Here is a 26,636-nt window from a genome sequence, read left to right on the forward strand (position 1 = left end):
GTTATGTCCCCTGGAAATGTCTAAAAAATCATGGCAACTCATAGAGTGAGAAGGAAGTCAGATGTTATGTCCCACTGGAAATGTCTAAAAATCATGGCAAAACTCAAAGAGTAGGAGAGTCAGTGTTAATGTCCACCTGGAAATGTTCTAAAAAATCAATTGGGCAACGATCATAGAGTAGTGAAGTCAGTGTTATGTCCCCTGGAAATGTCTAAAAATCATGGCAACTCAGCTAGAGTAGGAAGTCAGTGTTATGTCCCCGGAAATGTCCTGAAAATCATGGCAACTCATAGAGTAGGAATGTCAGTGTTTATGTCATCCCCTGGAAATCCGTCTATAAAATCATGGCACTCATAGAGTAGGAAGTCAGTGTTATGTCCACCTGGAAATGTCCTAAAAATACATGGCAACTCATAGAGTAGGAAGTCAGTGTTATGTCCCCGGAAATGTCTGTATGAAATCATGGCAAACTCATACAGTAGGAAGGTAGTCAGTGTTATGTCCCCTGGGAAATGTATAAAAATCATGGCAAATTTCATAAAGTAGGAAGTCAGGTGTTATGTCCCCTGGAAATGTCTGAAAATCATGGCAAACTTCTAAAGTAGGAAGTCAGAGTTATGTCCCCTGGGAAATGTCTGAAAAATCATGGCAACTCAATTAGAGTAGGAAGTCAGTGTTATGTCCCCTGGAAATGTCTGAAAATCATGGCAAGCTCATTAGAGTATGGAAGTCAGTGTAATGTCCCCTGGAAAATGTCAAAAATCATGGCAACTCATAGATTATGAATGTCCTGGAAAAGTCAGAAAAACCATGGCAACTCATACAACAGAGTAGGAAGGTAAGTCCGAGGTATATCCCCTGGAAATGTCTGAAAATCATGGCAACTTATAAAAGTAGGAAGTCAGAGTTATGTCCCCTGGAAATGTCTGAAAATCATGGCAACTCATAGAGTAGGAAGTCAGTGTTATGTCCCCTGGAAATGTCTGAAAATCATGGCAACTCATAGAGTAGGAAGTCAGTGTTATGTCCCCTGGAAATGTCTAAAAATCATGGCAACTCATAGAGTAGGAAGTCAGTGTTATGTCCCCTGGAAATGTCTGAAAATCATGGCAACTCATAAAGTAGGAAGTCAGAGTTATGTCCCCTGGAAATGTCTGAAAATCATGGCAACTTATAAAGTAGGAAGTCAGTGTTATGTCCCCTGGAAATGTCTGAAAATCATGGCAACTCATAGAGTAGGAAGTCAGTGTTATGTCCCCTGGAAATGTCTAAAAATCATGGCAACTCATAGAGTAGGAAGTCAGTGTTATGTCCCCTGGAAATGTCTAAAAATCATGGCAACTCATAGAGTAGGAAGTCAGTGTTATGTCCCCTGGAAATGTCTAAAAATCATGGCAACTCATAGAGTAGGAAGTCAGTGTTATGTCCCCTGGAAATGTCTAAAAATCATGGCAACTCATAGAGTAGGAAGTCAGTGTTATGTCCCCTGGAAATGTCTAAAAATCATGGCAACTCATAGAGTAGGAAGTCAGTGTTATGTCCCCTGGAAATGTCTGAAAATCATGGCAACTCATAGAGTAGGAAGTCAGTGTTATGTCCACTGGAAATGTCTGAAAATCATGGCAATTCATAGAGTAGGAAGGTAAGTCAGAGTTATACCCCCTTGTAGCTTGGTGTACCTGTATCTTAAATATTAAAAAATCACCTTTTTAATGTCTTTCATGAAAGTTCCAAACACAAGGGTATCAATAATCCAATAATTCACCGTTGAATGTTTTGATGATGTGAATGATGAATTTTTTAGGCAGATAAAACAGAATGAATGACAAATACAATAAATATGGTCTCATTCAAAAAACATTAACAAAATGAAACCAGTGTTTTACTACCAAATTGACAGTTGTTTCCCTTTATGGAGTTAATGTTGTTTTGATTTCAGGATTCGCTGCGACAGAACCGTATGACGCGGTTTTACCTCCAACAAAGAGAGGACCCCCATGGGCCTGCTATCTCCATGTTTGTGGGTAACCTCCCCACGGGACTGTCTCAACGACAGTATGAAAAAATCCTTCTCGACATCGTGGGCAAGGGTGAGTTTACTCTTCACTATCTTAACTCATTCATCCCTGAACACACATTTTAGGCCCTTCTACATCAAAGACTAGGCCAGTCCATTATGATATTTCAGGGATGAATTAGTTAATGCTTGTCATAAGGTGAAACCTGTCTACAAAGCCCAACCATTGGACAAATAAAGGTCTATAATGGACAAATGACTTTTGCAGGTATGTCTGTATTTTAGTACCCAGAAAATTTAGAGCTCGCTGTTGAAACCTTGATCTGGTTGAACCCTCAAGTTTCTGCATTTTTCCTAATTAGCAAGGTAATGAGGATTGATTAAAAGATGTCCTTATGAATTCATTTGTTTTTGATTTTGATGCCCATGCTTTCTAGTTTTCCAAGATTTCTGGGGGAACACAGATATTACATCTGTAATCAGATTTAATCACATTCTTCAAGATTTCACGACAGGAATACAAGATATTAAGGAGACTAAAATATAAATTATTGACTTTTGTTCAGGAAATAAATGGAACCAGTTTGATGTAATCTACTACGAATACGGAGCCCTGGTTCTAGTCTACACAAACTCGGAAAAGGCTTCCCGTGTGTTCAATATCTTACAGGACTCGGTGTTCGATGAAAAACCACTACTTGTTCTATTACTTCCTAACATTCAGGTAACAATTGTCCTAAAATCTTGTTGGTTCTATTAAATCCTTACATTTACGGTAATATTTTAGGTAGATTTATGAAATCTTTACATTTACGGTAATATTTTGGGTAGATCTATGAAATCCTATTTTTGGTAACTTTTCTTTTGGTAACTTTTCTAATTGTATATATTATTTTCGGTTTAGTCATATGATCCTAGAAAGTTTTCTAATTGTATATATTATTTTCGGTTTCAGTCACATATGATCCCAGAAAGTTTTCTAATTGTATATATTATTTTCGGTTTCAGTCACATATGGTCCCAGAAAGTTTTCTAATTGTATTTATTATTTTCGGTTTTTATTCATATGATCCCGGAGAAGTTTTCTAATTGTAGATATTATTTTCAGTTTCAGTCACATATGATCCCAGAGAAGTTTTCTAATTGTATATATTATTTTCGGTTTCGGTCACATATGATCCCAGAAAGTTTTCTAATTGTATATATTATTTTCGGTTTCAGTCACATATGATCCCAGAAAGTTTTCTAATTGTATATATTATTTTCGGTTTCAGTCACATATGATCCCAGAAAGTTTTCTAATTGTATATATTATTTTCGGTTTCAGTCACATATGATCCCAGAGAACTTTAACCCACTACTCGTCTTTGTCAATGTAAAGAGTGGCGGTTGTCAGGGCCTAGAACTCATAACTTCCTTTCGCAAACTTCTAAATCCTCACCAAGTGTTTAATCTAGAGACTGGCGGCCCCCTGCCAGGGTAAGTAGAGCAGGACTAATAGAATCTTACAAGGGTCTGTAAAGTGGACAGGGAAATCTCAACCCGAGTGAAAGATTTTGGCTGGTCAACCCGAGGCTTGCCGAGGGTTGACGGCCAATATCTTTCACGAGGTTGAGACATCCCTGTCCACTTGATAGACCCATGTTTGATTCTTTTTCTCCCATACTTTGTAGAAAAAACACGAAATTCCTGTTTGTTTCCAGCTGTTTCATTGCGCCATTATGCAGAAACAATGTTATGGGTCAAAATTGATGACGTCATCTACAATGCACGCCGCGGTTATGCCGCATTTATTGATGATGTAACATAATTGTCTAGTGCGTGTGAGCTTACTTATACCCCTCTGTGTAAGATAGAGTTACCTAGCAACCACGGGATATCCCTGTGAAGTATGGGAGAAATGGAATATCTATTGAATGATGCAGTGTTCATGATAACCTCCACAGCAAAGTTAAGGGAAATAAACTGGAATCCAGTAGTCTGTTCCTCCGTCTTTCTGTCTGTCTGTAGACAACTTTGTCTGGCAAACTCCTCCTAAACTACTTGACAGATTTTGATAAACTTTCATACACAGAACTCTTGACATAAAGGGTTGTTCAGTAAACTATAAAGGGTTCTGCAGTGCCCCCTGTTGATAGAGTTTTAACTAAATTTGTACAGCAGGATGTATTAGTTGTCCACTCTGGCGACAGTTCTAGTTTGTATATCTCCTAATAAAATGTACAACCAAAATAAAAACTTTACTTGAATTATGTTATAAAGTGTGCAAAAATTCTATGAACGTGTTCAATTTGTGTTTGCAAATTCCTGTAGGTTCCAAAATGCATCTACAAATTCTGGCCAATAAATAAGTATTGTTAGTGTTTTTTCAGGCTGTATTTGTTCCGTAATATAACTACAAACCTAGCCTAAGAACAGTTACTATTTGTGTTTTTTCAGGCTGTATTTGTTCCGAAATATAACTACAAACCTAGCCTAAGAACAGTTACTATTTGTGTTTTTTCAGGCTGTATGTGTTCTGTAATATAACTACAAACCTAGCCTAAGAACAGTTACTATTTGTGTTTTTTCAGGCTGTATGTTTTCCATAATATAACTACAAACCTAGCCTAAGAACAGTTACTATTTGTGTTTTTCAGGCTGTATGTGTTCCGTAATATACCTTACTACAAAATCCTGGCCTGTGGGGGTGACGGTACGGTGGGCTGGGCCCTGTCGTGTCTGGATAATGTCGGACAGGATGCTGTGTGTCAGTCACCACCCCTAGCCATTGTACCCCTGGGTACAGGTAATGACCTAGCGCGTGTGCTACGGTGGGGGCCCGGCTACACCGGCGGCGAGGACCCACTCAATCTCCTTAGGGATGTTATAGATGCAGAGGAGATCAAGTTAGATCGGTGAGTACTCTCTACACAGAATTTACCCCTGATAATTCATAATGAACTGTTCCAGTCTTTGAATCAGAAGGATTCAAATGTGTCTGCAGGGTTGGAATGAATAAATGCAGGGACATTTCTTATAACTTTTCATTCAATAATAAGTTAAGACTCGCTGAATTTGTGAACATCCAAGCAAATTATTCTGTCTTCGCATATTACAGAGTTGTCTGTCTTTACGGGTAGGTATATATAAATAATCATCTTTTGAGCAAAAAGTATGTCTTTGACAATTGTGACGTTACACTAACATCAAGTGTATGGATACTTAGCTTCAAGGGCAGATAACTCTGTAGAAATCTAGGAAATGTAGACTAGATGACTTTCTACCTATAAAATATCCAGCATATCACAGATGGTATAACATCTAATGTGATTTCTTTTGCGTGCAAATTTGTTTATGTCATGAAATCACAAAATGTTAATCTTGGGCCTTAGTCAGCACAACCAGGTCATAAGGTCATAGGTCATGACATATATGTTGTGATGTAGCACTTCTTGTGTGCTACATCACTCAGTTCTTGTCTGGTGCGTTGTCCACCCCGACATATCTACATCTTTTACATTGATAGGAATTCTATTCAATGTTTGAATCCACAAATATTTTTCTTATATTATTATAGACATGTAATGAGTCTCAAAAAAGAATGACTGCTCCTCTAGCCAGGATGCTATAGTTGCAATATTGTAGCTCAAAAGACTTTTAGACAGAAAATGTTGTCGTCTTTAGAGCTACAATTGGTGCCTATTACTGCTAATGGAGCAAAGAAATGATTATGCAAACCATTATTAAAGGTTTGTTTGCATTTTATCGTACTTGTTTGATATCGCTTACCTACTAGGCAATAAAACTGAAACACATTAAATATAAAATTCTCATCAAAGCATTATATTTTTACATAATACATATGAAGGTCTTTATGAAGGGAATTTATACGACAAGTCCACAAATTGTGAATTTGACGTTGTGTGAGCGGTACGGTAGATATTAAGAATGGTAGTTATGTTTGTTTTGGACAAAAATGATATGTAAATGCATGTATACGCATAAAATAGTTGGAAACCTACAAAAAAGTATAGAAAACTGTGCCCGAGTGATTTTCGGAGGCAGTGCTCCACTACGACACATAGGGACCAATTTGTACCCGGCCGAAAGGTATAGTAGGCTGGGTACGTATATTCATTCTAAGGATGCTATTTTTAGCTTGTGTACTTATTAATGCCCCTGTTTTCACACAGATGGACAGTTATTTTCCACCCCAATGAGAAGGAACAGAACGACACGAGAGTAGCCATCGCCAATGACACCAACTCTGCCAATACTAATGAAGACACAACCACTATCTTTGTGATGAACAATTACTTCGGTATTGGTATCGACGCCGACCTCTGTCTCGACTTCCATATCGCACGCGAGGAAAAACCAGACAAATTCAATAGCAGGTACTGCTAGTTTATAGCAAGTTATAGTCAAACCTGCCTATAAAGACCACCAAATAGGTAGAAAAATGTTAGTAAAAACCTGTCTATATAGACCACCAAATAGGACGAAAAATGTTATAGTCAAACCTGCCTATAAAGACCACCCAATAGGACGAAAAATGTTAGTAAAAACCTGTCTATAAAGACCACCCAATAGGACGAAAAATGTTATAGTCAAACCTGCCTATAAAGACCACCCAATAGGACGAAAAATGTTATAGTCAAACCTGTCTATAAAGACCACCCAATAGGACGAAAAATGTTAGTAAAAACCTGTCTATAAAGACCACCCAATAGGTCAAAAAATGTTATAGTCAAACCTGTCTATAAAGACCACCAAATAGGTCAAAAAATGTTAGTAAAAACCTGTCTATAAAGACCACCCAATTGGACGAATAATGTTTTAGTCAAATCTCCCTATAAAGACGACCAAATAGGTCGTAAAATGTTAGTAAAAACCTGTCTATAAATACCACCCAATAGGACGAATAATGTTATAGTCAAATCTCCCTATAAAGACCACCAAATAGGTCGTAAAATGTTAGTAAAAAACCTGTCTATAAAGACCACCCAATAGGTCAAAAAATGTTAGTAAAAACCTGTCTATAAAGACCACCCAATAGAATGAAAATTGTTAGTAAAAACCTGTCTATAAAGACCACCCAATAGGTCAAAAAATGTTATAGTCAAACCTGCCTATAAAGACCACCCAATAGGACGAAATTTTTTAGTAAAAACCTGTCTATAAATACCACCCAATAGGTCGAAAAATGTTAGTAAAAACCTGTCTATAAAGACCACCCAATAGGACGAATAATGTTATAGTCAAACCTGTCTATAAAGACCACCAAATAGGTAGAAAAATGTTAGTAAAAACCTGTCTATATAGACCACCAAATAGGACGAAAAATGTTATAGTCAAACCTGCCTATAAAGACCACCCAATAGGACGAAAAATGTTAGTAAAAACCTGTCTATAAAGACCACCCAATAGGTCAAAAAATGTTAGTAAAAACCTGTCTATAAAGACCACCCAAAATGACTAAGAAGAGGTCTTTAAACATAGCATATTGTGTTGAAATTTGTCATTTGGACCTTACAAAGCTGTCTTATTAAGCAGGTAGTCTTCGTACAGAGTTGGTCGCTAAGACAGGTTGTACTGTTGTTTCACTTTCATTTCTATTTAAGAACTCATTGGTGTCCATCTGATGATGGTGAGCTATTCAAATCATCTTTCGTCCTTGGTCTGTCTACTTTCTGTCCATTAACAATTCTTGTTACCACTATCTTTCTCAAATTTCATATTAAGGTTCCCAATGGCAGCCATCTTGTATTTTATTAGTTGAAGTTTGTTATGGCTATTTCTCAGAAAGTACTGAAGGGATCTTTCTAAAATTTTCATATGTAGGTTAAGACCCTAGTTGTTCATATGGCATTTTGGAACTGTTCCATCAACCAGATGGCTGAAAGTCAGCCATTTTTATTTTATTTTTTTTGGACATTTTAAAGTAGAGTAGGATTTTTTAAATGTATAAGTAAGCACAGCACAGAGTTCATGATAAGGGAATATCTTTGGTATTTTCAGATTACATAATAAGTGAATATCGTTGATGATTTTCAGATTACATAATAAGGGAATGTATTTGAAAATTGGTTTACGGAAGATGGTAAACAGAAAAGCATGTAAAGATTTACATCGTCATATGAGACTGGAGGTGGATGGGAAACCAGTGGAACTTCCTCCAGTCGAGGGAATTATTATACTCAATATACTCAGGTAAGTCTCACCTGTCGTTATACTTATATACTCACGTAAGTCTCACCAGTTGTTATACTTATATACTCAGGTAAGTCTCACCAATCGTTATACTTATATACTCAGGTAAGTCTCACCAATCGTTATACTTATATACTCAGGTAAGTCTGTATCACCTGTCGTTATACTTATATACTCAGGTAAGTCTGTATCTCACCTGTCGTTATAATGTCATTATACTCACGTAAGTCTCACCATTTGTTATACTTATATACTCAGGTAAGTCTCACCAATCGTTATACTTATATACTCAGGTAAGTCTGTATCTCACCTGTCGTTATACTGTCATTATACTTATACTATATCTCACCTGTAAAACTTATTATCATTAGGATAAATATACTTTTGGTAGGATTAATTTCACATACTTTTAACAGCCAGGGTCATATAAGGATGTGCTACCTTTGTTGGTGGAGGACGGCTGGAGTACCAGAAGAAAAACCACTGACCTGCGGTCAGTAGGTTGCAACTGCCCCACATTGGATTTAAACAATTGACCAGAGGTGGAAAATCGAAATCATGAAATTTAGTTGCCACAAAAGAAAAAAGTTTTGCAGTAACTTCTTGAGGACCCAAGCTGTATAAAAATAAATGTTTAGATTGTTATCTTTGTAAACTTAATACCAAAGATGTTGTATTTACATGACCTTCTTTGTTTTACACAGTTGGGGGTCTGGATCCAATCCATGGGGCCCAGAGAGAGAGGATCATTTTTCTAAGCCAAACCATTATGATGGTAATCTTGAAGTGGTGGGAGTGACAGGTGTGGTGCACATGGGACAGATACAGGGAGGCCTACGCTCGGGGATACGAATAGCACAGGGGGGACATGTAAGTATGAGATACCGGGAGGCCTACACTTGGGGAAATTAATAGCACAGGGGGACATGTAAGTATGAGATACAGGGAGGCCTACACTTGGGGATACAAATAGTACAGGGGGGACATGTAAGTATGAGATACAGGGAGGCCTACACTTGGGGATACCAATAACACAGGGGGGACATGTAAGTATGAGATACAGGGAGGCCTACACTTGGGGATACCAATAGTACAGGGGGGACATGTAAGTATGAGATACAGGGAGGCCTACGCTCGGGGATACGAATAGCACAGGGGGGACATGTAAGTATGAGATACAGGGAGGCCTATATGAAATAATAACACAGGGGGGTCATGTAAGGATACAGGAGGCAACGCTTGGGGATACAATAACAGGGGGACATAAGATGAATACAGGGAGGCCTACACTTGGGAATTAATAACACAGGGGGGTCATGTAAGTATGAGATACAGGGAGGCCTACGCTTGGGGATACCAATAACACAGGGGGGACATGTAAGTATGAGATACAGGGAGGCCTACACTTGGGGATACCAATAACACAGGGGGGACATGTAAGTATGAGATACAGGGAGGCCTACACTTGGGGATACCAATAGTACAGGGGGGACATGTAAGTATGAGATACAGGGAGGCCTACACTTGGAGATACCAATAGTACAGGGGGGACATGTAAGTATGAGATACAGGGAGGCCTACGCTTGGGGATACCAATAACACAGGGGGGACATGTAAGTATGAGATACAGGGAGGCCTACACTTGGAGATACCAATAGTACAGGGGGGACATGTAAGTATGAGATACAGGGAGGCCTACACTTGGGGATACCAATAACACAGGGGGGACATGTAAGTATGAGATACAGGGAGGCCTACACTTGGTGATAGGAATAGTACAGGGGGGACATGTAAGTATGAGATACAGGGAGGCCTACACTTGGTGATAGGAATAGTACAGGGGGGACATGTAAGTATGAGATACAGGGAGGCCTACACTTGGGGATACCAATAGTACAGGGGGGACATGTAAGTATGAGATACAGGGAGGCCTACACTTGGGGATAGGAATAGTACAGGGGGGACATGTAAGTATGAGATACAGGGAGGCCTACACTTGGGGATACAAATAGTACAGGGGGGACATGTAAGTATGAGATACAGGGAGGCCTACACTTGGGGATACAAATAGTACAGGGGGGACATGTAAGTATGAGATACAGGGAGGCCTACACTTGGGGATACAAATAGTACAGGGGGGACATGTAAGTATGAGATACAGGGAGGCCTACACTTGGGGATACAATATACAGGGGGGACATGTAAGTATGAGATACAGGGAGGCCTACACTTGGGGATAGGAATAGTACAGGGGGGACATGTAAGTATGAGATACAGGGAGGCCTACACTTGGGGATACCAATAGTACAGGGGGGACATGTAAGTATGAGATACAGGGAGGCCTACACTTGGGGGGAATAGTACAGGGGGACATGTAAGTATGAGATACAGGGAGGCCTACACTTGGGGATACCAATAGTACAGGGGGGACATGTAAGTATGAGATACAGGGAGGCCTACACTTGGGGATAGGAATAGTACAGGGGGACATGTAAGTATGAGATACAGGGAGGCCTACACTACGCTCGGCCTACCTTGGGATACCAATAGTACAGAGGGAACATGTAAGGATGAGATACAGGGATATGCTTGGGGATAAAAAAAATGTCCATGAAACTTTTAAGTTTCGTCAAGATTTACAGATTTCTTTGAAGCTAATTATAGCTGGTGTATTTACTGATGATAATTGATGATATTCTGATCTATTGTCGGCTCTATTTCTCAATAATTGATCACAGATGAATGGAAGCTTTTAATAGCTACAGATCTAATTGTGATGATGGTTTGTTTACGATTACATTGCTGACATGACATTTTGTTTTAATTATGGATATCTTATGATTGACAATATTTTGTTTTAGTTACGGATAACGTTGCTAGCAGACATACCTGTCCAGGTAGACGGTGAGCCTTGGGTACAGCCAGCGGGACAAGTGGTAGTACTTCGATCAGCATTAAAGGTAGGACAAGTGGTAGTACTTAAATCAGCATTAAAGGTAGGACAAGTGGTAGTACTTCGATCAGCATTAAAGGTAGAACTTCGATCAGATTTAAAGGTAGGACAAGTGGTAGAACTTTAATCAGCATTTAAGGTAGGACAAGTGGTAGAACTTCGATCAGCATTTAAGGTAGGACAAGTGGTAGAACTTCGATTAGCATTAAAGGTAGGACAAGTGGTAGAACTTTAATCAGCATTTAACGTAGTTTAAGTTGTAGAACTTTGATCAGCATTAAAGGTGCAGTTTAGTGAGCAATGAATCTTTTAAAGACAAAATAAAAAATGGGTGAATAACCAATTTTGTCAGCGTACCTTTTAGTGCTGGATTTCTGTATAAAGCTGAATGGAGTAGATCATTTTACAACAGAGTCTAATACAGTATGGAAACGATAAAACAATGTGGCACTTCATTATAAGCATATCGGGTAGTATTACAGACATCTTAAAGGAATCTTGACATAGAACGCCAATTCATGTTATAACCATGTATTGTAAGCATGTTTGCTATAAACAAGTTTTACTGTGCTATAATATGAATTTTGTTTCAATTTCAGGCAACAATGTTGAAAAAAAGCAAAAATAAGATAAAGCGTCGAAACACAGAACCAAGTATATTTTTCCCTGATAATGAGCAACTTCGGTTACAATCCCCGACAGAGGAGAATGAACCACTCTAATTCAAGTAGGTATCAACATGTACCTACACATTTTCATGGTAACTAGGTCCCTATATACAGGTTTCTATAAAATGGTGATAGAACTTGTTTGTTTTGAAATTCATTTTGTTTCTATACTTTTTTACTTGCTGTAAGAGATGGTTATCTGTGAATTGACACATCCTTAGTTAATGCTTAAATAATGGTTACCATTGAAATAAAATGGAGGAACATTTGGTTGCAATGGTCTCAGATAAAAGGTTATTTTTTGTTGTTTTTTACGGGTGTTGTTTAACCCTGTATAGACACAAGACTAGTGATAGACAGTAGATTTGTACTGACACTGTGTTGTTTATTACAGGTGTTGTTTAACCCTATATAGACAACAGGCTAGTGATAGACAGTAGATTTGTACTGACGCTGTGTTGTTTATTACAGGTGTTGTTTAACCCTATATAGACAACAGGCTAGTGATAGACAGTAGATTTGTACTGACACTGTGTTGTTTATTACAGGTGTTGTTTAACCCTATATAGACAACAGGCTAGTGATAGACAGTAGATTAGTACTGACACTGTGTTGTTTATTACAGGTGTTGTTTAACCCTATATAGACAACAGGCTAGTGATAGACAGTAGATTTGTACTGACACTGTGTTGTTTATTACAGGTGTTGTTTAACCCTGTATAGACACAAGACTAGTGATAGACAGTAGATTTGTACTGACGCTGTGTTGTTTTATTACAGGTGTTGTTTAACCCTATATAGACATGAGGCTAGTGATAGACAGTAGATTTGTACTGACACTGTGTTGTTTATTACAGGTGTTGTTTAACCCTATATAGACAACAGGCTAGTGATAGACAGTAGATTAGTACTGACACTGTGTTGTTTATTACAGGTGTTGTTTAACCCTATATAGACAACAGGCTAGTGATAGACAGTAGATTTGTACTGACACTGTGTTGTTTATTACAGGTGTTGTTTAACCCTATATAGACAACAGGCTAGTGATAGACAGTAGATTTGTACTGACACTGTGTTGTTTATTACAGGTGTTGTTTAACCCTATATAGACAACAGGCTAGTGATAGACAGTAGATTTGTACTGACACTGTGTTGTTTATTACAGGTGTTGTTTAACCCTATATAGACAACAGGCTAGTGATAGACAGTAGATTAGTACTGACACTGTGTTGTTTATTACAGGTGTTGTTTAACCCTATATAGACATGAGGCTAGTGAGTAGAGACAGTAGATTTGTACTGACGCTAGTGATGATTTGTCTGACTGTGTTGTTATTACAGGTGTTGTTTAACCCTATATAGACAACAGGCTAGTGATAGACAGTAGATTTGTACTGACACTGTGTTGTTTATTACAGGTGTTGTTTAACCCTATATAGACAACGAGGCTAGTGATAGACAGTAGATTTGTACTGACACTGTGTTGTTTATTACAGGTGTTGTTTAACCCTATATAGACAACAGGCTAGTGATAGACAGTAGATTTGTACTGACGCTGTGTTGTTTATTACAGGTGTTGTGTTTAACCCTATATAGACACGAGGCTAGTGATAGACAGTAGATTTGTACTGACGCTGTGTTGTTTATTACAGGTGTTGTTTAACCCTATATAGACACGAGGCTAGTGATAGACAGTAGATTTAGTACTGACACTGTGTTGTTTATTACAGGTGTTGTTTAACCCTATATAGACCTGAGGCTAGTGATAGACAGTAGATTTGTACTGACACTGTGTTGTTTATTACAGGTGTTGTTTAACCCTATATAGACACGACAGGCTAGTGATAGACAGTAGACAGATTTGTACTGACACTGTGTTGTTTATTACAGGTGTTGTTTAACCCTATATAGACACGAGGCTAGTGATAGACAGTAGATTTGTACCGACACTGTGTTGTTTATTACAGGTGTTGTTTAACCCTATATAGACAACAGGCTAGTGATAGACAGTAGATTTGTACTGACACTGTGTTGTTTATTACAGGTGTTGTTTAACCCTATATAGACACGAGGCTAGTGATAGACAGTAGATTTGTACTGACACTGTGTTGTTTATTACAGGTGTTGTTTAACCCTATATAGACAACAGGCTAGTGATAGACAGTAGATTTGTACTGACACTGTGTTGTTTATTACAGGTGTTGTTTAACCCTATATAGACACGAGGCTAGTGATAGACAGTAGATTTGTACTGACGCTGTGTTGTTTATTACAGGTGTTGTTTAACCCTATATAGACACGAGGCTAGTGATAGACAGTAGATTTGTACTGACACTGTGTTGTTTATTACAGGTGTTGTTTAACCCTATATAGACACGAGGCTAGTGATAGACAGTAGATTTGTACTGACACTGTGTTGTTTATTACAGGTGTTGTTTAACCCTATATAGACACGAGGCTAGTGATAGACAGTAGATTTGTACTGACACTGTGTTGTTTATTACAGGTGTTGTTTAACCCTATATAGACACGAGGCTAGTGATAGACAGTAGATTTGTACTGACACTGTGTTGTTTATTACAGGTGTTGTTTAACCCTATATAGACACGAGGCTAGTGATAGACAGTAGATTTGTACTGACACTGTGTTGTTTATTACAGGTGTTGTTTAACCCTATATAGACACGAGGCTAGTGATAGACAGGGGGAATTGAGGACCAACACTGTGTTGTTTATTACAGGTGTTGTTTAACCCTATATAGACACGAGGCTAGTGATAGACAGTAGATTTGTACTGACACTGTGTTGTTTATTACAGGTGTTGTTTAACCCTATATAGACACGAGGCTAGTGATAGACAGTAGATTTGTACCGACACTGTGTTGTTTATTACAGGTGTTGTTTAACCCTATATAGACAACAGGCTAGTGATAGACAGTAGATTTGTACTGACACTGTGTTGTTTATTACAGGTGTTGTTTAACCCTATATAGACACGAGGCTAGTGATAGACAGTAGATTTGTACTGACACTGTGTTGTTTATTACAGGTGTTGTTTAACCCTATATAGACACGAGGCTAGTGATAGACAGTAGATTTGTACTGACACTGTGTTGTTTATTACAGGTGTTGTTTAACCCTATATAGACACGAGGCTAGTGATAGACAGTAGATTTGTACTGACTGTGTTGTTTATTACAGGTGTTGTTTAACCCTATTAACACGAGGCTAGTGATAGACAGTAGATTTGTACTGGGTGTTGTTTATTACAGTGTGTTTTATTACACCATACTAATAGACACGAGGCTAGTGATAGACAGGGGGAATTGAGGACCAACTCTGGGGAGTGTTCATGTCTTGATGTTACACACTGCTGTCGGTCATTACTGTTGGTGGTCCCCTGGATACAGACATTGTGCCGTCGCCAAGGACATGGATATAGCTATTATGGTCCCCATGGATACAGAAATCTTTGTTATTGATGGCCAGGGATACAGATTTTTGCTGTTACCACGATTACAGATATTACCGTGATGGTGACCACATTACAGATTTGTTATTACCGTGATGATTTTTGCTGTGACCACGATTACAGATATTACCGTGATGGTGAACCATGATTACAGGTGATGGTATCAGGTGATAGGGGTAATCACTGTTATTGGTTTCCAGGGAATAGACTATATATGGTTGTTATGGATATGAAAATCTTTATCACTGGTTGCTATGGATACCAATACCAGTGATATTTGTCACCAGAAATGTGTACCTTTTGTGTCCCTAGATACAGAAGTTCATTTATTTCAAGAAATACCAGACCTAACGTGGTTGTTATAGATACAGATAATACTGTTGCTCATAACCAGTGAAACATAATTTATCTGGTCGTTATGGTTACAAATACTACTGTTGCTGGTAACCAGGGAAACAGAATTTATGTGGTTGTTATGGATACAGAAACTACTGTTGCTGGTCACAAATATAAGAAATTTAATTATAGTACAGTGATAGAAAGACTTGGTCAGTGATGTCCTAGTGTCTAGTCAATGATGTTCAAGTGTCTGGTTAGTGATGTCCTAGTGTCTGGATCAGTGATGTTCTTGTGTCTGGGTCAGGGTTGTCCTAGTGTCTGGGTCAGTGATGTCCTAGTGTCTGGGTCAGAGTTGTCCTAGTGTCTGGGTCAGTGATGTCCTAGTATCTGGGTCAGGGTTGTCCTAGTGTCTGGGTCAGTGATGTCCTAGTGTCTGGGTCAGGGTTGTCCTAGTGTCTGGGTCAGTGATGTCCTAGTGTCTGGGTCAGAGTTGTCCTAGTGTCTGGGTCAGTGATGTCCTAGTATCTGGGTCAGGGTTGTCCTAGTGTCTGGGTCAGTGATGTCCTAGTGTCTGGGTCAGGGTTGTCCTAGTGTCTGGGTCAGGGTTGTCCTAGTGTCTGGGTCAGTGATGTCCTAGTGTCTGGGTCAGTGATGTCCTAGTGTCTGGGTCAGTGATGTCCTAGTGTCTGGGTCAGTGATGTCCTAGTGTCTGGGTCAGTGATGTCCTAGTGTCTGGGTCAGTGATGTCCTAGTGTCTGGGTCAGTGATGTTCTAGTGTCTGGGTCAGTGATGTCCTAGTGTCTGGGTCAGTGATGTCCTAGTGTCTGGGTCAGTGATGTCCTAGTGTCTGGGTCAGTGATGTCCTAGTGTCTGGGTCAGTGATGTCCTAGTGTCTGGGTCAGTGATGTCCTAGTGTCTGGGTCAGTGATGTCCTAGTGTCTGGGTCAGGGTTGTCCTAGTGTCTGGGTCAGTGATGTCCTAGTGTCTGGGTCAGTGATGTCCTAGTGTCTGGGTCAGTGATGTCCTAGTGTCTGGGTCAGGGTTGTCCTAGTGTCTGGGTCAGTGATGTCCTAGTGTCTGGGTCAGTGTTGTCCTAGTGTCTGGGTCAGTGATGTCCTAGTGTCTGGGTCAGTGATGTCCTAGTGTCTGGGTCAGTGATGTCCTAGTGTCTGGGTCAGTGATGTCCTAGTGTCTGGGTCAGTGATGTCCTAGTGTCTGGGTCAGTGATGTCCTAGTGTCTGGGTCAGTGATGTCCTAGTGTCTGGGTCAGTGATGTCCTAGTGTCTGGGTCAGTGATGTCCTAGTGTCTGGGTCAGTGATGTCCTAGTGTCTGGGTCAGTGATGTCCTAGTGTCTGGGTCAGTGATGTCCTAGTGTCTGGGTCAGTGATGTCCTAGTGTCTGGGTCAGTGATGTCCTAGTGTCTGGGTCAGTGATGTCCTAGTGTCTGGGTCAGTGATGTCCTAGTGTCTGGGTCAGTGATGTCCTAGTGTCTGGGTCAGTGATGTCCTAGTGTCTGGGTCAGTGATGTCCTAGTGTCTGGGTCAGTGATGTCCTAGTGTCTGGGTCAGTGATGTCCTAGTGTCTGGGTCAGTGATGTCCTAGTGTCTGGGTCAGTGATGTCCTAGTGTCTGGGTCAGTGATGTCCTAGTGTCTGGGTCAGTGATGTCCCTGGGTCAGTGATGTCCTAGTGTCTGGGTCAGTGATGTCCTAGTTCTGTGTCAGATGTCCTAGTGTCTGTCAGTGATGTCCTAGTGTCCTGGTCAGTGATGTCCTAGTGTCTGGGTCAGTGATGTCCTAGTATCTGGGTCAGTGATGTCCTAGTGTCTGGGTCAGTGATGTCCTAGTGTCTGCTGCAGTGATGTCCTAGTGTCTGCTGCAGTGATGTCCTATTGAACCTTTTAATGATGTTCTACTGTCATTTGCTTTAGCACTTAATCTGTTTCCCTGTTTACCACAGTACACATTGCCAGTTGTTTACCACAATCACATTGTTGCCCATAGTAACCTTTACCACACAGCTGTCTGTGGTTACCACAACCACAGTGTTGCCCATAGTAACCTTTACCACACAGTTGTCTACGGTTTCCACAACCACAGTGTTGCCCATAGTAACCTTTACCACACAGTTGTCTGTGGTTACCACAACCACAGTGTTGCCCATAGTAACCTTTACCACACAGTTGTCTATGGTTACCACAACCACAGTGTTGCCCATAGTAACCTTTACCACACAGTTGTCTGTGGTTACCACAACCACAGTGTTGCCCATAGTAACCTTTACCACACAGTTGTCTATGGTTACCACAACCACAGTGTTGCCCATAGTAACCTTTACCACACAGTTGTCTATAGTTACCACAACCAAGTGTTGCCCCATAGTAAACCTTTACCACACAGTTGTCTGTGGTTACCACAAGCACAGTGTTTGCCCATAGTAACTTCTGCACAACCCAATAACTATCATCACAGGGTATCTGATGAGTTAATGTTGATGGCAACAATAGATTGAAGATTAGCAAGGACTGGTTGTAGATAGCAAAGAGTAATGACATCACTAGGTTTTGGGTAAGTGAGGACTGATGACATCACTAGGTTTTTAGTAGGTGAGGACTGATGACATCACTAGGTTTTGGGTAAGTAAGGACTGATGACATCTCTAGGTTTTGGGTAATCGAGGACTGATGACATCACTAGGTTTTGGGTAAGTGAGGACCGATGACATCACTAGGTTTTTGGTAAGTGAGGACTGATGACATCACTAGGTTTTGGGTAAGTAAGGACTGATGACATCTCTAGGTTTTGGGTAAGCGAGGACTGATGACATCACTAGGTTTTGGGTAAGTGAGGACTGATGACATCAGGCTGTGATAAATCACGGTTACACCCTGATAACAGGGTGATACTGTGATACAATGGTAGGTTATAGGTCCCTAGCACAACCCTGACAGATTGTGTTCCAATCGTGGCAGGTAGTGACTGCTGTGGTCCCCATGGTGGCTGATTGTGACCGCCGTGGTCCTCGATGAGGTAGGTTGTGACTGCTGTGGTCCCCATTGTGGCAGGTTGTGAATTCTGTTGTCCATAATGTGGCAAGTTGTGACCGCTGTGGTCCCCGCGGGTAGGTTGTGACTGCTGTGGTCCCCAATGTGGCAGGTTGTGACTGCTGTGGTCCCTAATGTGGCAGGTTGTGACTGCTGTGGTCCCCGATGAGGTAGGTTGTGACTGCTGTGGACCCCATGGTGGCAGGTTGTGACCACTGTGGTCCCCAATGTGGCAGGTTGTGACTGCTGTGGTCCCCAATGTGGCAGGTTGTGACTGCTGTGGTCCCCGATGAGGTAGGTTGTGACTGCTGTGGTCCCCATTGTGGTAGGTTGTGACCGCTGTGGTCCCCAATATGGCAGGGTTGTGCTGTAGAGCACCACCTGGTGGCTGTTTATGTTATACCAGATAGAAAGTAGTATTCTGTAACACTGTACACGTGGAAGTGATTGGCCTCCCCATCTCAAGGCATGACAGAACCCTGGGTAGTTGATATTTTGTATATTTTGATGGCGGGGATATTCGCCTGTGACTAGGATTAGTGTGTGCGTTGAGTGCATGTGTGTATGGTTGTACGTAGGTGAGTGCGCATGCAAGTAGATGTTTGTGTATATACAGGATTGAGAGAGTCCGAGAGTTGATTTGTAGTGATGTATATTATATACATAATTATATATGTTTCAAACATTTCCTCTTTTCAGTCTTTAAAATAAGTTTTAAGACTGGCTGCTATCAAAATACTGTATATTTTCTTTTCAAAAAAGGAAGCAGAAAGGCATGTGAAACTGTTTGCAATTTTTATTTTTTGTTTTTGTTTTGGTTTTGTTTATTATTACAAAGAAACATACACTGATAATGATATGACCATGTATGTTTTAATGCTGAGCTGGTCACAGTGCTAGGTCAGCTTATAAGTACGAATCCACAGTGGAACTTAATCTAATTTAATATATCACACCAAATATAGGAGTCATAACCAAAATAGGAAACATTGAAACCTCTCTTATTAAGACCTGAACTTCATAATGTAGACATTACCAGAAAATGCTGGAAACATTGATACCTCTCGCATTAGTTGCAGAGTTGTATACTGAAGTCATTACCAAAAATGTCTGGAAAAACCATTGAAAGCTCTCACATTTAAGCTATAAACTTCCTGGTTCAATTTTAATTTGGATTAAAGTTAATTTATGACTCAAAACTGTATTAATACACACTCGTGCTTTAGCCTTGCTTTCTGTAGAAAATGGTAATCACCGATAGGAGTCACTGGGAATTCATAAACAATTGATAAACATTGTGGAAAATTAACAATAGAATAAAAATGATATACAGAAAAAGAAAGCATACAAGGAACAAAAATACCAGTAAATTATATGATATTACAAAGAATATGATGTTAACAGAACTATGATATTAAAAGAAAAAATCTTATTAACAGAAATGTGATTTTAAACGGGAGAATGATATTAAAAAGGAGTTCAATGACCTATTAATTGTACCTTTTCCTAACAAGTATTGCAGGTCATTGTGTACTGAGTTTGTAAAGGTCACGATACAATCAAGGTCAAATAAGGTCAAAGTTCACATTGAATCTTCATGTGTTAATTTCATTACACTTCCTTGAACACATTGACTGGCTGCACATTTTGACTGCCTATGCTAATTGAGCTTATATATATTACATGACAAGGTCCCACAGTAACATATCTCTTTATATAGCCAATCTTGTGATATTAATATCTTATAACTTTACATCAGCAGGGTCCCCCTAGATATAATTTTACATCAGGGTTCCCCTAGATATAACTTTACATCAGGGTTCCCCTAGATATAACTTTACATCCGGGTCCCCTAGATATAATTTTACATCAGGGTCCCTCTAGTTATAATTTTACATCAGGGTTCCCCCTAGATATAACTTTACATCAGGGTCCCCCTAGATATAATTTTACATCAGGGTTCCCTCTAGTTATAACTTTACATCAGGGTCCCCCTAGCTATAACTTTACATCAGGGTTCCTCCTAGATATAATTTTACATCAGGATTCCCTCTAGTTATAATTTTACATCAGGGTCCCCTAGCTATAACTTTACATCAGGGTTCCCCCTAGCTATAACTTTACATCAGGGTTCCTCCTAGATATAATTTTACATCAGGATTCCCTCTAGTTATAACTTTACATCAGGGTTCCCCCTTGATATAACTTTACATCAGGGTTTCCCCTAGATAAAACTTTACATCAGAGTCCCCCTAGATATAACTTTACATCAGGGTCCCCCTAGATATAACTTTACATCAGGGTCCCCCTAGATATAACTTTACATCAGGGTCCCCCTAGATATAACTTTACATAAGGGTCCCCCTAGATATATCTTTACATCAGGGTCCACCTGAGTTATAACTTTAAATCAGGGTTCCCCTAGTTATAACTTTACGTCAGGGTTCCCCTAGTTAAACTTTACATCGGGGTTCTCTCTGAGTTATAACTTTACATCACGGTGCACCTGAGTTATAACTTTACATCAGGGTCCACCTGAGTTATAACTTTACATTAGGGTTCCTCTTAGATATAACTTTACATCAGGGTCACCTCTACTTAGATTAATATTATCTATCTAGTTTTCTATGATTTCAGGCTGAATAATAAGCATATTTAGTTGTTATTAGACTTGAAGGGTTGTGCAATTACTTTTTACTCTTTAATGTTTTTTTCTCAGTTGACTTTACACAGACTGAAAATTTAGTCATTTTATTATTTATAAGATATCTATATATTATATATATATTACTGGTTGTTTTTTGTTTTGGTTTTTTTCTTTTTTTTTTTGTGCTCTTAACATTTTAATGAATCTCAACAATTTACATGAACCTGCTATAGTTACCCACTAAAAGCTGTTACCGCGGTGTATTATAGATATCAAAACATTTTCACTCAATCAAAACAGACGAGAAATCGTTGAATTCTGTGAAGTTTATGTTTGAAAGTATGGCATTTTTTTCATTTACATTGGCATGATTTCATAATTTTATTTTTCTTATCTGTAACTAATTTTACATTGGTATGAAAAACAGAAAAGCTACTTTTAAAAGATTTAAAAATGGTGGACCATATTTGCTGTCAATATATTTTAGTAGGACATTTGTTTGAAAACTCTGTTGTTTACAATAGACAGGTGTAAACATCTCTCATAAGAATCTCATTTTGTTTTTATTTTTAAGATATATTTTACTTTTTATATAGATTTTGCTTGAATTAGCGGGAATATCTCATCACAGTGCCCACAGGGTGCCCCTCATATTATACAGCTCTGTGTACTGAGACACAGTCTATATTACAGATAATATGGTGTTACCTCTTCGGCCATGAAGTTAGTTGTGATATATTTTTATCATGGTAATGTTTACCACTGCGTTGTCATAGTAACGCTTATCCAGTGTTACTGTGGTGACATTTACCATTGCATCGCCATGGTGATGTTTACAACTTGTTGTCATGGTAACATCTTACCACTGCGTTGTCATGGTAACCACTACATTGTCGTGGTTAATGCCAGTTGTTGGTTTCCTTACGTGGTGTCAGATTTCATGGCTTATATGATAAATAGATTATTGTTAAGGAATCAGAAGAATAAAGATAAAAGTTTTCAATTGTATTCTAGTTGCTTATTTCTTTGATAGAGTAGACACATTGTTGTTCACAGGCTTTCATTTTAGTCCAAGATGTGTTGTTTTATCATAATTTGAGATATGAAGACATTTTAACTTATTGCCTACCATAGTTTTCCCTACTCTCTGTTAGGCTAAATCTTATATACATAAATACATCAACTGTCTGGATATTGTAACTGAAGTTGGGAAGTCTGTGGTTACCCATACAATTAAAAAGAGAGAACGTCAACATCACAAAGAGAGAATGTCAACATCACAAAGAGAGAATGTCAACATCAAAAACAGAAAGGGTCAGCTTCACATAGAGAGAGCATCAACATCACAAAGAGAGAACGTCAACATCACAAAGAGAGAATATCAACATCAAAAAGAGAGAACGTCACATAGAGAGAACGTCAACATCACAAAGAGAGAATGTCAACATCAAAAAGAGAAAGGGTCAGCTTCACATAGAGAGAGTGTCAACATCACAAAGAGAGAACATCAACATCACAAAGAGAGAATATTAGCATCACAAAGAGAGAACGTCAACATCACCAAGAGAGAACGTCAACATCACAAAGAGAGAACGTCAACATCAAAAAGAGAAAGGGTCAGCTTCACATAGAGAGAGTGTCAGCTTCACATAGAGAGAGTGTCAACATCACAAAGAGAGAACATCAACATCACAAAGAGAGAATATTAGCATCACAAAGAGAGAACGTCAACATCACCAAGAGAGAACGTCAACATCACAAAGAGAGAACGTCAACATCAAAAAGAGAAAGGGTCAGCTTCACATAGAGAGAGTGTCAACATCACAAAGAGAGAACATCAACATCACAAAGAGAGAATATTAACATCACAAAGAGAGAACGTCAACATCACAAAGAGAGTACCTCAACATCACAAAGGGAGAACGTCAACATCACAAGAAGATAATGTCAACGTCACAAAGAGGGAATGTCAATGCCACAAAGAAAGAATGTCAACAGTACAAAGAGAGAGCATCAGCATCAAAAAGAGAGAATATCAACGTCACAAAGAGGGAATGTCAATGCCACAAAGAGAGAATAAAAACATTACAAAGAGAGAGCATCAGCAAAAAAAGAGAACATAAACATCACAAAGAGAGAATGTCAATTCACAAAGAGAAAATGTCAACATCACAAAGAGAGAATGTCAACATTACAAAGAGAGAGCGTCAGCATCAAAAAGAGAGAATGTCGACATCAAAAGAGAGAATGTCATGCCACAAAGAGAGAATGTCAATGCCACAAAAAAAAAAGAACATAAACATCACAAAGAGAGAATGTCAATTCACAAAGAGAAAATGTCACTATCACAAAGAGAATTTCAATATTACTAAGAGAGAATGTCAACGCATCAAAAAGACATAACATCAACATCATAGGGAGAGAACTTCAACATCACAAAGAGAACCATCAACATCAAAAAGACAGAACGTCGACATCATAAAGAGAAAACATTCACATAGAGAGAGCGTCAACATCCCCAAGAAAGAATGTCAATGTCATAAAGACAACATCAACATCACAAAAAGAAAAGGTTAGCTTCACATAAAGAGAGCGTCAACATCACAAAGAGAGAGAGGGTCAACAAAACAAAGAGAGAACATCAACATCACAAAGAGAACTGACAAAATCACAACGAGAGAGAGCGTCAACATCAAAAAGACAGAACGTCAACATAACAGAGAATATCAGCTACACGTAGAGAGAGCGTCAACATCACAAAGAGAAAGCGTCAACTTCACATAGAGAGAGCATCAACATCACAAAGAGAGAAATGATTTCACAAAGACAGAAACTCAACATAACAAAGAGAGAATGTCATTGTCACAGAGAGAGCAGTCAACATCACAAAGAGAGAGAAAGAGAGAATGTCAACGTCACAAAGAGAGAATTTCAACATCACAAAGAGAGAATGTCATCGCCACAAATAGAGAATGCCAACATCACAAAGGGCGAGCGTCAACATCACCGAGAGAGTGTCAGCTTCACATAGAGAGAATGTCAACATCAAAAAGAGAAAATGTCAACGTCACAAAGAGAGAATGTCAGCATCACAAAGAGAAAGGGTCTGCTTCACATAGAGAGAGCGTCAACATTGCAAAGACAGACCGTCAACAGCACAAAGAGAGAATGTCAACGTCGCAAAAAGAGAACGTTAATGCCACAAAGAGAAAACTTCAATGTCACAAAGAGATAATGTCAACATCATAATTAGAGATTGTCAATATTACTAAGAGAGAATGTCAACGCTACAAAGAGAGAACATCAACATCACAAATAGAGAGCGTCAACATCATAAAGAGAGAGCGTCAACATCACAAAAATAGAGTGTCAGCATCACAAAGAGAGAACCGTCAACATTACACAGAGACAATGTCACCTTCACATAGACAGAGCGGCAACATCAGAAAGAGAGCACAGCAACGTCACAAAGAGAGAACGTCAACATAACAAAGAGAAAATGTCAACATTACAAAGAGAGAGCATCAACATCACATAGGGAGAACGCAAACATAACAAAAAGAGAGCGTCAGCTTCACATAGAGAGAGAATCAACATCACAAAGAGAGAATGTCAATGTCAAAAAGACAAAACGTCAACATCACAACGAGAGAATGTAAACATCACAAAGAGAGAGCGTCAACATCACAAAGAGAGAGGGTCATCTTCACATAGAGAGAGCATCAACATCACATAGAGGGAACGTAAACATAACAAAAAGAGAGCGTCAGCTTCACATAGAGAGAGAATCAACATCACAAAGAGAGAATGTCAATGTCAAAAAGACAAAACGTCAACATCACAACGAGAGAATGTAAACATCACAAAGAGAGAACGTCAACATCACAAAGACAGAATATAAACATCACAAAAATAAAACGTCAGCTTCACATAGAGTGAGCATCAACATCATAAAGAGAGAGCGTCAGCTTCACATAGAGAGCACCAACATCACAATGACAGAACGTCAACATCAAAAAGAGAGAATGTCAACGTCACAAAGAGAGAGCGTCAACGTCACAAAGACAGAATGTCAACGTCACAAAGAGAGAATATTAACATCATAAAGAGAGAACGTCAACATCACAAAGAGAGAGCGTCAACATCACAAAGAGAGAGGGTCATCTTCACATAACATAGAGAGAATGTCAACATTACAAAGAGAGAATGTCAATGTCACAAAAAAGAATGTCAAGATTACTTAGAGTGAATGTCAACATCACAAAGAGAGAATTTCAACGTCTCAAAAAGAGAACGTCAACATCACAAAAAGAGAACGTCAACGTCACAAAGACAAAGTAAACATCACAAAAAGAAAACGTCAGCTTCACATAGAGTGAGCATCAACATCATAAAGAGAGAGCGTCAGCTTCAAATAGAGAGAGCATCAACATCACAAAGAGAGAATGTCAACGTCACAAAGAGAGAGCGTCAATATCACGAAGAGAGAAAATCAACGTCACATAGAGAGAGTGTCAACGTCACAAAGAGAGAAAGTCAACGTCACAAAGTGAGAATGTCAACGTAACAAAGACAGATCGTCAACGTAACAAAGACAGATCGTCAACGTCACAAAGACAGAATGGCAACGTCACAAAGACAAAATGTCAACGTCAAAAAGAGAGAGCGTCAACGTCAAAGACAGAATGTCAACGTCACAAAGACAGAACGTCAACGTCACAAGAGAGAATGCCAACGTCACAAAGAGAGAGCGTCAACGTCACAAAGAGAGAGCGTCAACATCACAAAGAGAGAGCGTCAACGTCACGAAGACAGAACGTCAACGGGTTTACATGTAGAAACCTCGATGGAGCAATGTGTTCCTGCAGAAAATTTTAGAAAGTTCATTTCTTTTTAGCAGACAACTTCAATTGATTATAATGTAATCTTTATATTACTTATCATGAAACATGCAACAAGAAACGTATCTTAAGCAGAAAATCTCTGTAGAATGTGAATCTTACTATTTTCTTCTCGTTGGAAGACAATTTTTCTAGTTTTTAGCAGACTGAGCGAGAAAGATCTTCTAGTTTCCACAGTCATGGTTATGCAAATGATCACAACATAGCGAGAAAGCACAGCGACCTGGCACGAAAAATTTTAACCAACAGTATACATATATATATATTATAGTATCAAAGGTATGAATTCGGCGGTCGAGGAAAACGGACCTATTTTTCTAAAAGCTTGATTATTTTAATAAATGGGCCCTATACACCATTGACGCATATCTTACCTTAAAGAGAAATAATTTATCTTTCCAGTG

The 26,636-nt window shown here is 39.0% G+C and overlaps 2 protein-coding genes and 1 long non-coding RNA gene across 7 annotated transcripts in view; all 3 read left to right on the plus strand.

Annotated features, from left to right (window-relative positions):
* The window catches only part of LOC138308559 (diacylglycerol kinase theta-like), a 61,440-nt gene extending 46,259 nt beyond the window's left edge, over window positions 1–15,181 (plus strand). For 2 of the 5 annotated variants that reach the window (XM_069249603.1, XM_069249607.1), the window contains exons 12-21: window positions 1,940–2,090; window positions 2,584–2,741; window positions 3,345–3,496; window positions 4,657–4,914; window positions 6,193–6,396; window positions 8,057–8,212; window positions 8,917–9,082; window positions 11,074–11,172; window positions 11,765–11,892; window positions 14,493–14,557. In XM_069249603.1, the coding sequence (XP_069105704.1) occupies window positions 1,940–2,090; window positions 2,584–2,741; window positions 3,345–3,496; window positions 4,657–4,914; window positions 6,193–6,396; window positions 8,057–8,212; window positions 8,917–9,082; window positions 11,074–11,172; window positions 11,765–11,887 (1,467 nt within the window). In that variant the 3' untranslated portion in view covers window positions 11,888–11,892; window positions 14,493–14,557. Of the gene's footprint in view, window positions 1–1,939; window positions 2,091–2,583; window positions 2,742–3,344; window positions 3,497–4,656; window positions 4,915–6,192; window positions 6,397–8,056; window positions 8,213–8,916; window positions 9,083–11,073; window positions 11,173–11,764; window positions 11,893–12,227; window positions 12,264–13,484; window positions 13,531–14,107; window positions 14,136–14,492; window positions 14,558–15,136 lie in introns of those variants that run through there. The other 3 variants (XM_069249604.1, XM_069249605.1, XM_069249606.1) reach the window with 3 other exon arrangements.
* Window positions 15,182–18,030: 2,849 nt separating this feature from the next.
* Window positions 18,031–22,339, plus strand: LOC138308458 (uncharacterized). The gene is made up of 2 exons (XR_011206136.1): window positions 18,031–18,796; window positions 18,828–22,339. It is a non-coding gene; the product is annotated as an uncharacterized lncRNA (long non-coding RNA).
* A 260-nt stretch (window positions 22,340–22,599) lies between these two features.
* On the plus strand, window positions 22,600–24,580 carry LOC138308729 (octapeptide-repeat protein T2-like). Its single transcript, XM_069249755.1, has 2 exons — window positions 22,600–22,947; window positions 24,200–24,580. The coding sequence occupies exons 1-2, from the start codon at window positions 22,600–22,602 to the stop codon at window positions 24,578–24,580; spliced, it is 729 nt and encodes a 242-aa protein (XP_069105856.1).
* Window positions 24,581–26,636: the final 2,056 nt, after the last annotated feature.

This window comes from Argopecten irradians, chromosome 15 (assembly GCF_041381155.1).
Source record: "Argopecten irradians isolate NY chromosome 15, Ai_NY, whole genome shotgun sequence".
NCBI classification, from domain to species: Eukaryota; Metazoa; Mollusca; class Bivalvia; order Pectinida; family Pectinidae; genus Argopecten; species Argopecten irradians.

Coding starts and splice junctions, on each gene's coding strand:
- LOC138308729 (XM_069249755.1), top strand. CDS start 22,600: ATGTCAACATCACAAAGAGAGAATGTCAACATCAAAAACAGAAAGGGT. Junction 22,948..24,199: donor CAACATCAAAAAGAGAAAGG/GTCAGCTTCACA, acceptor TCATTGTCACAG/AGAGAGCAGTCAACATCACA.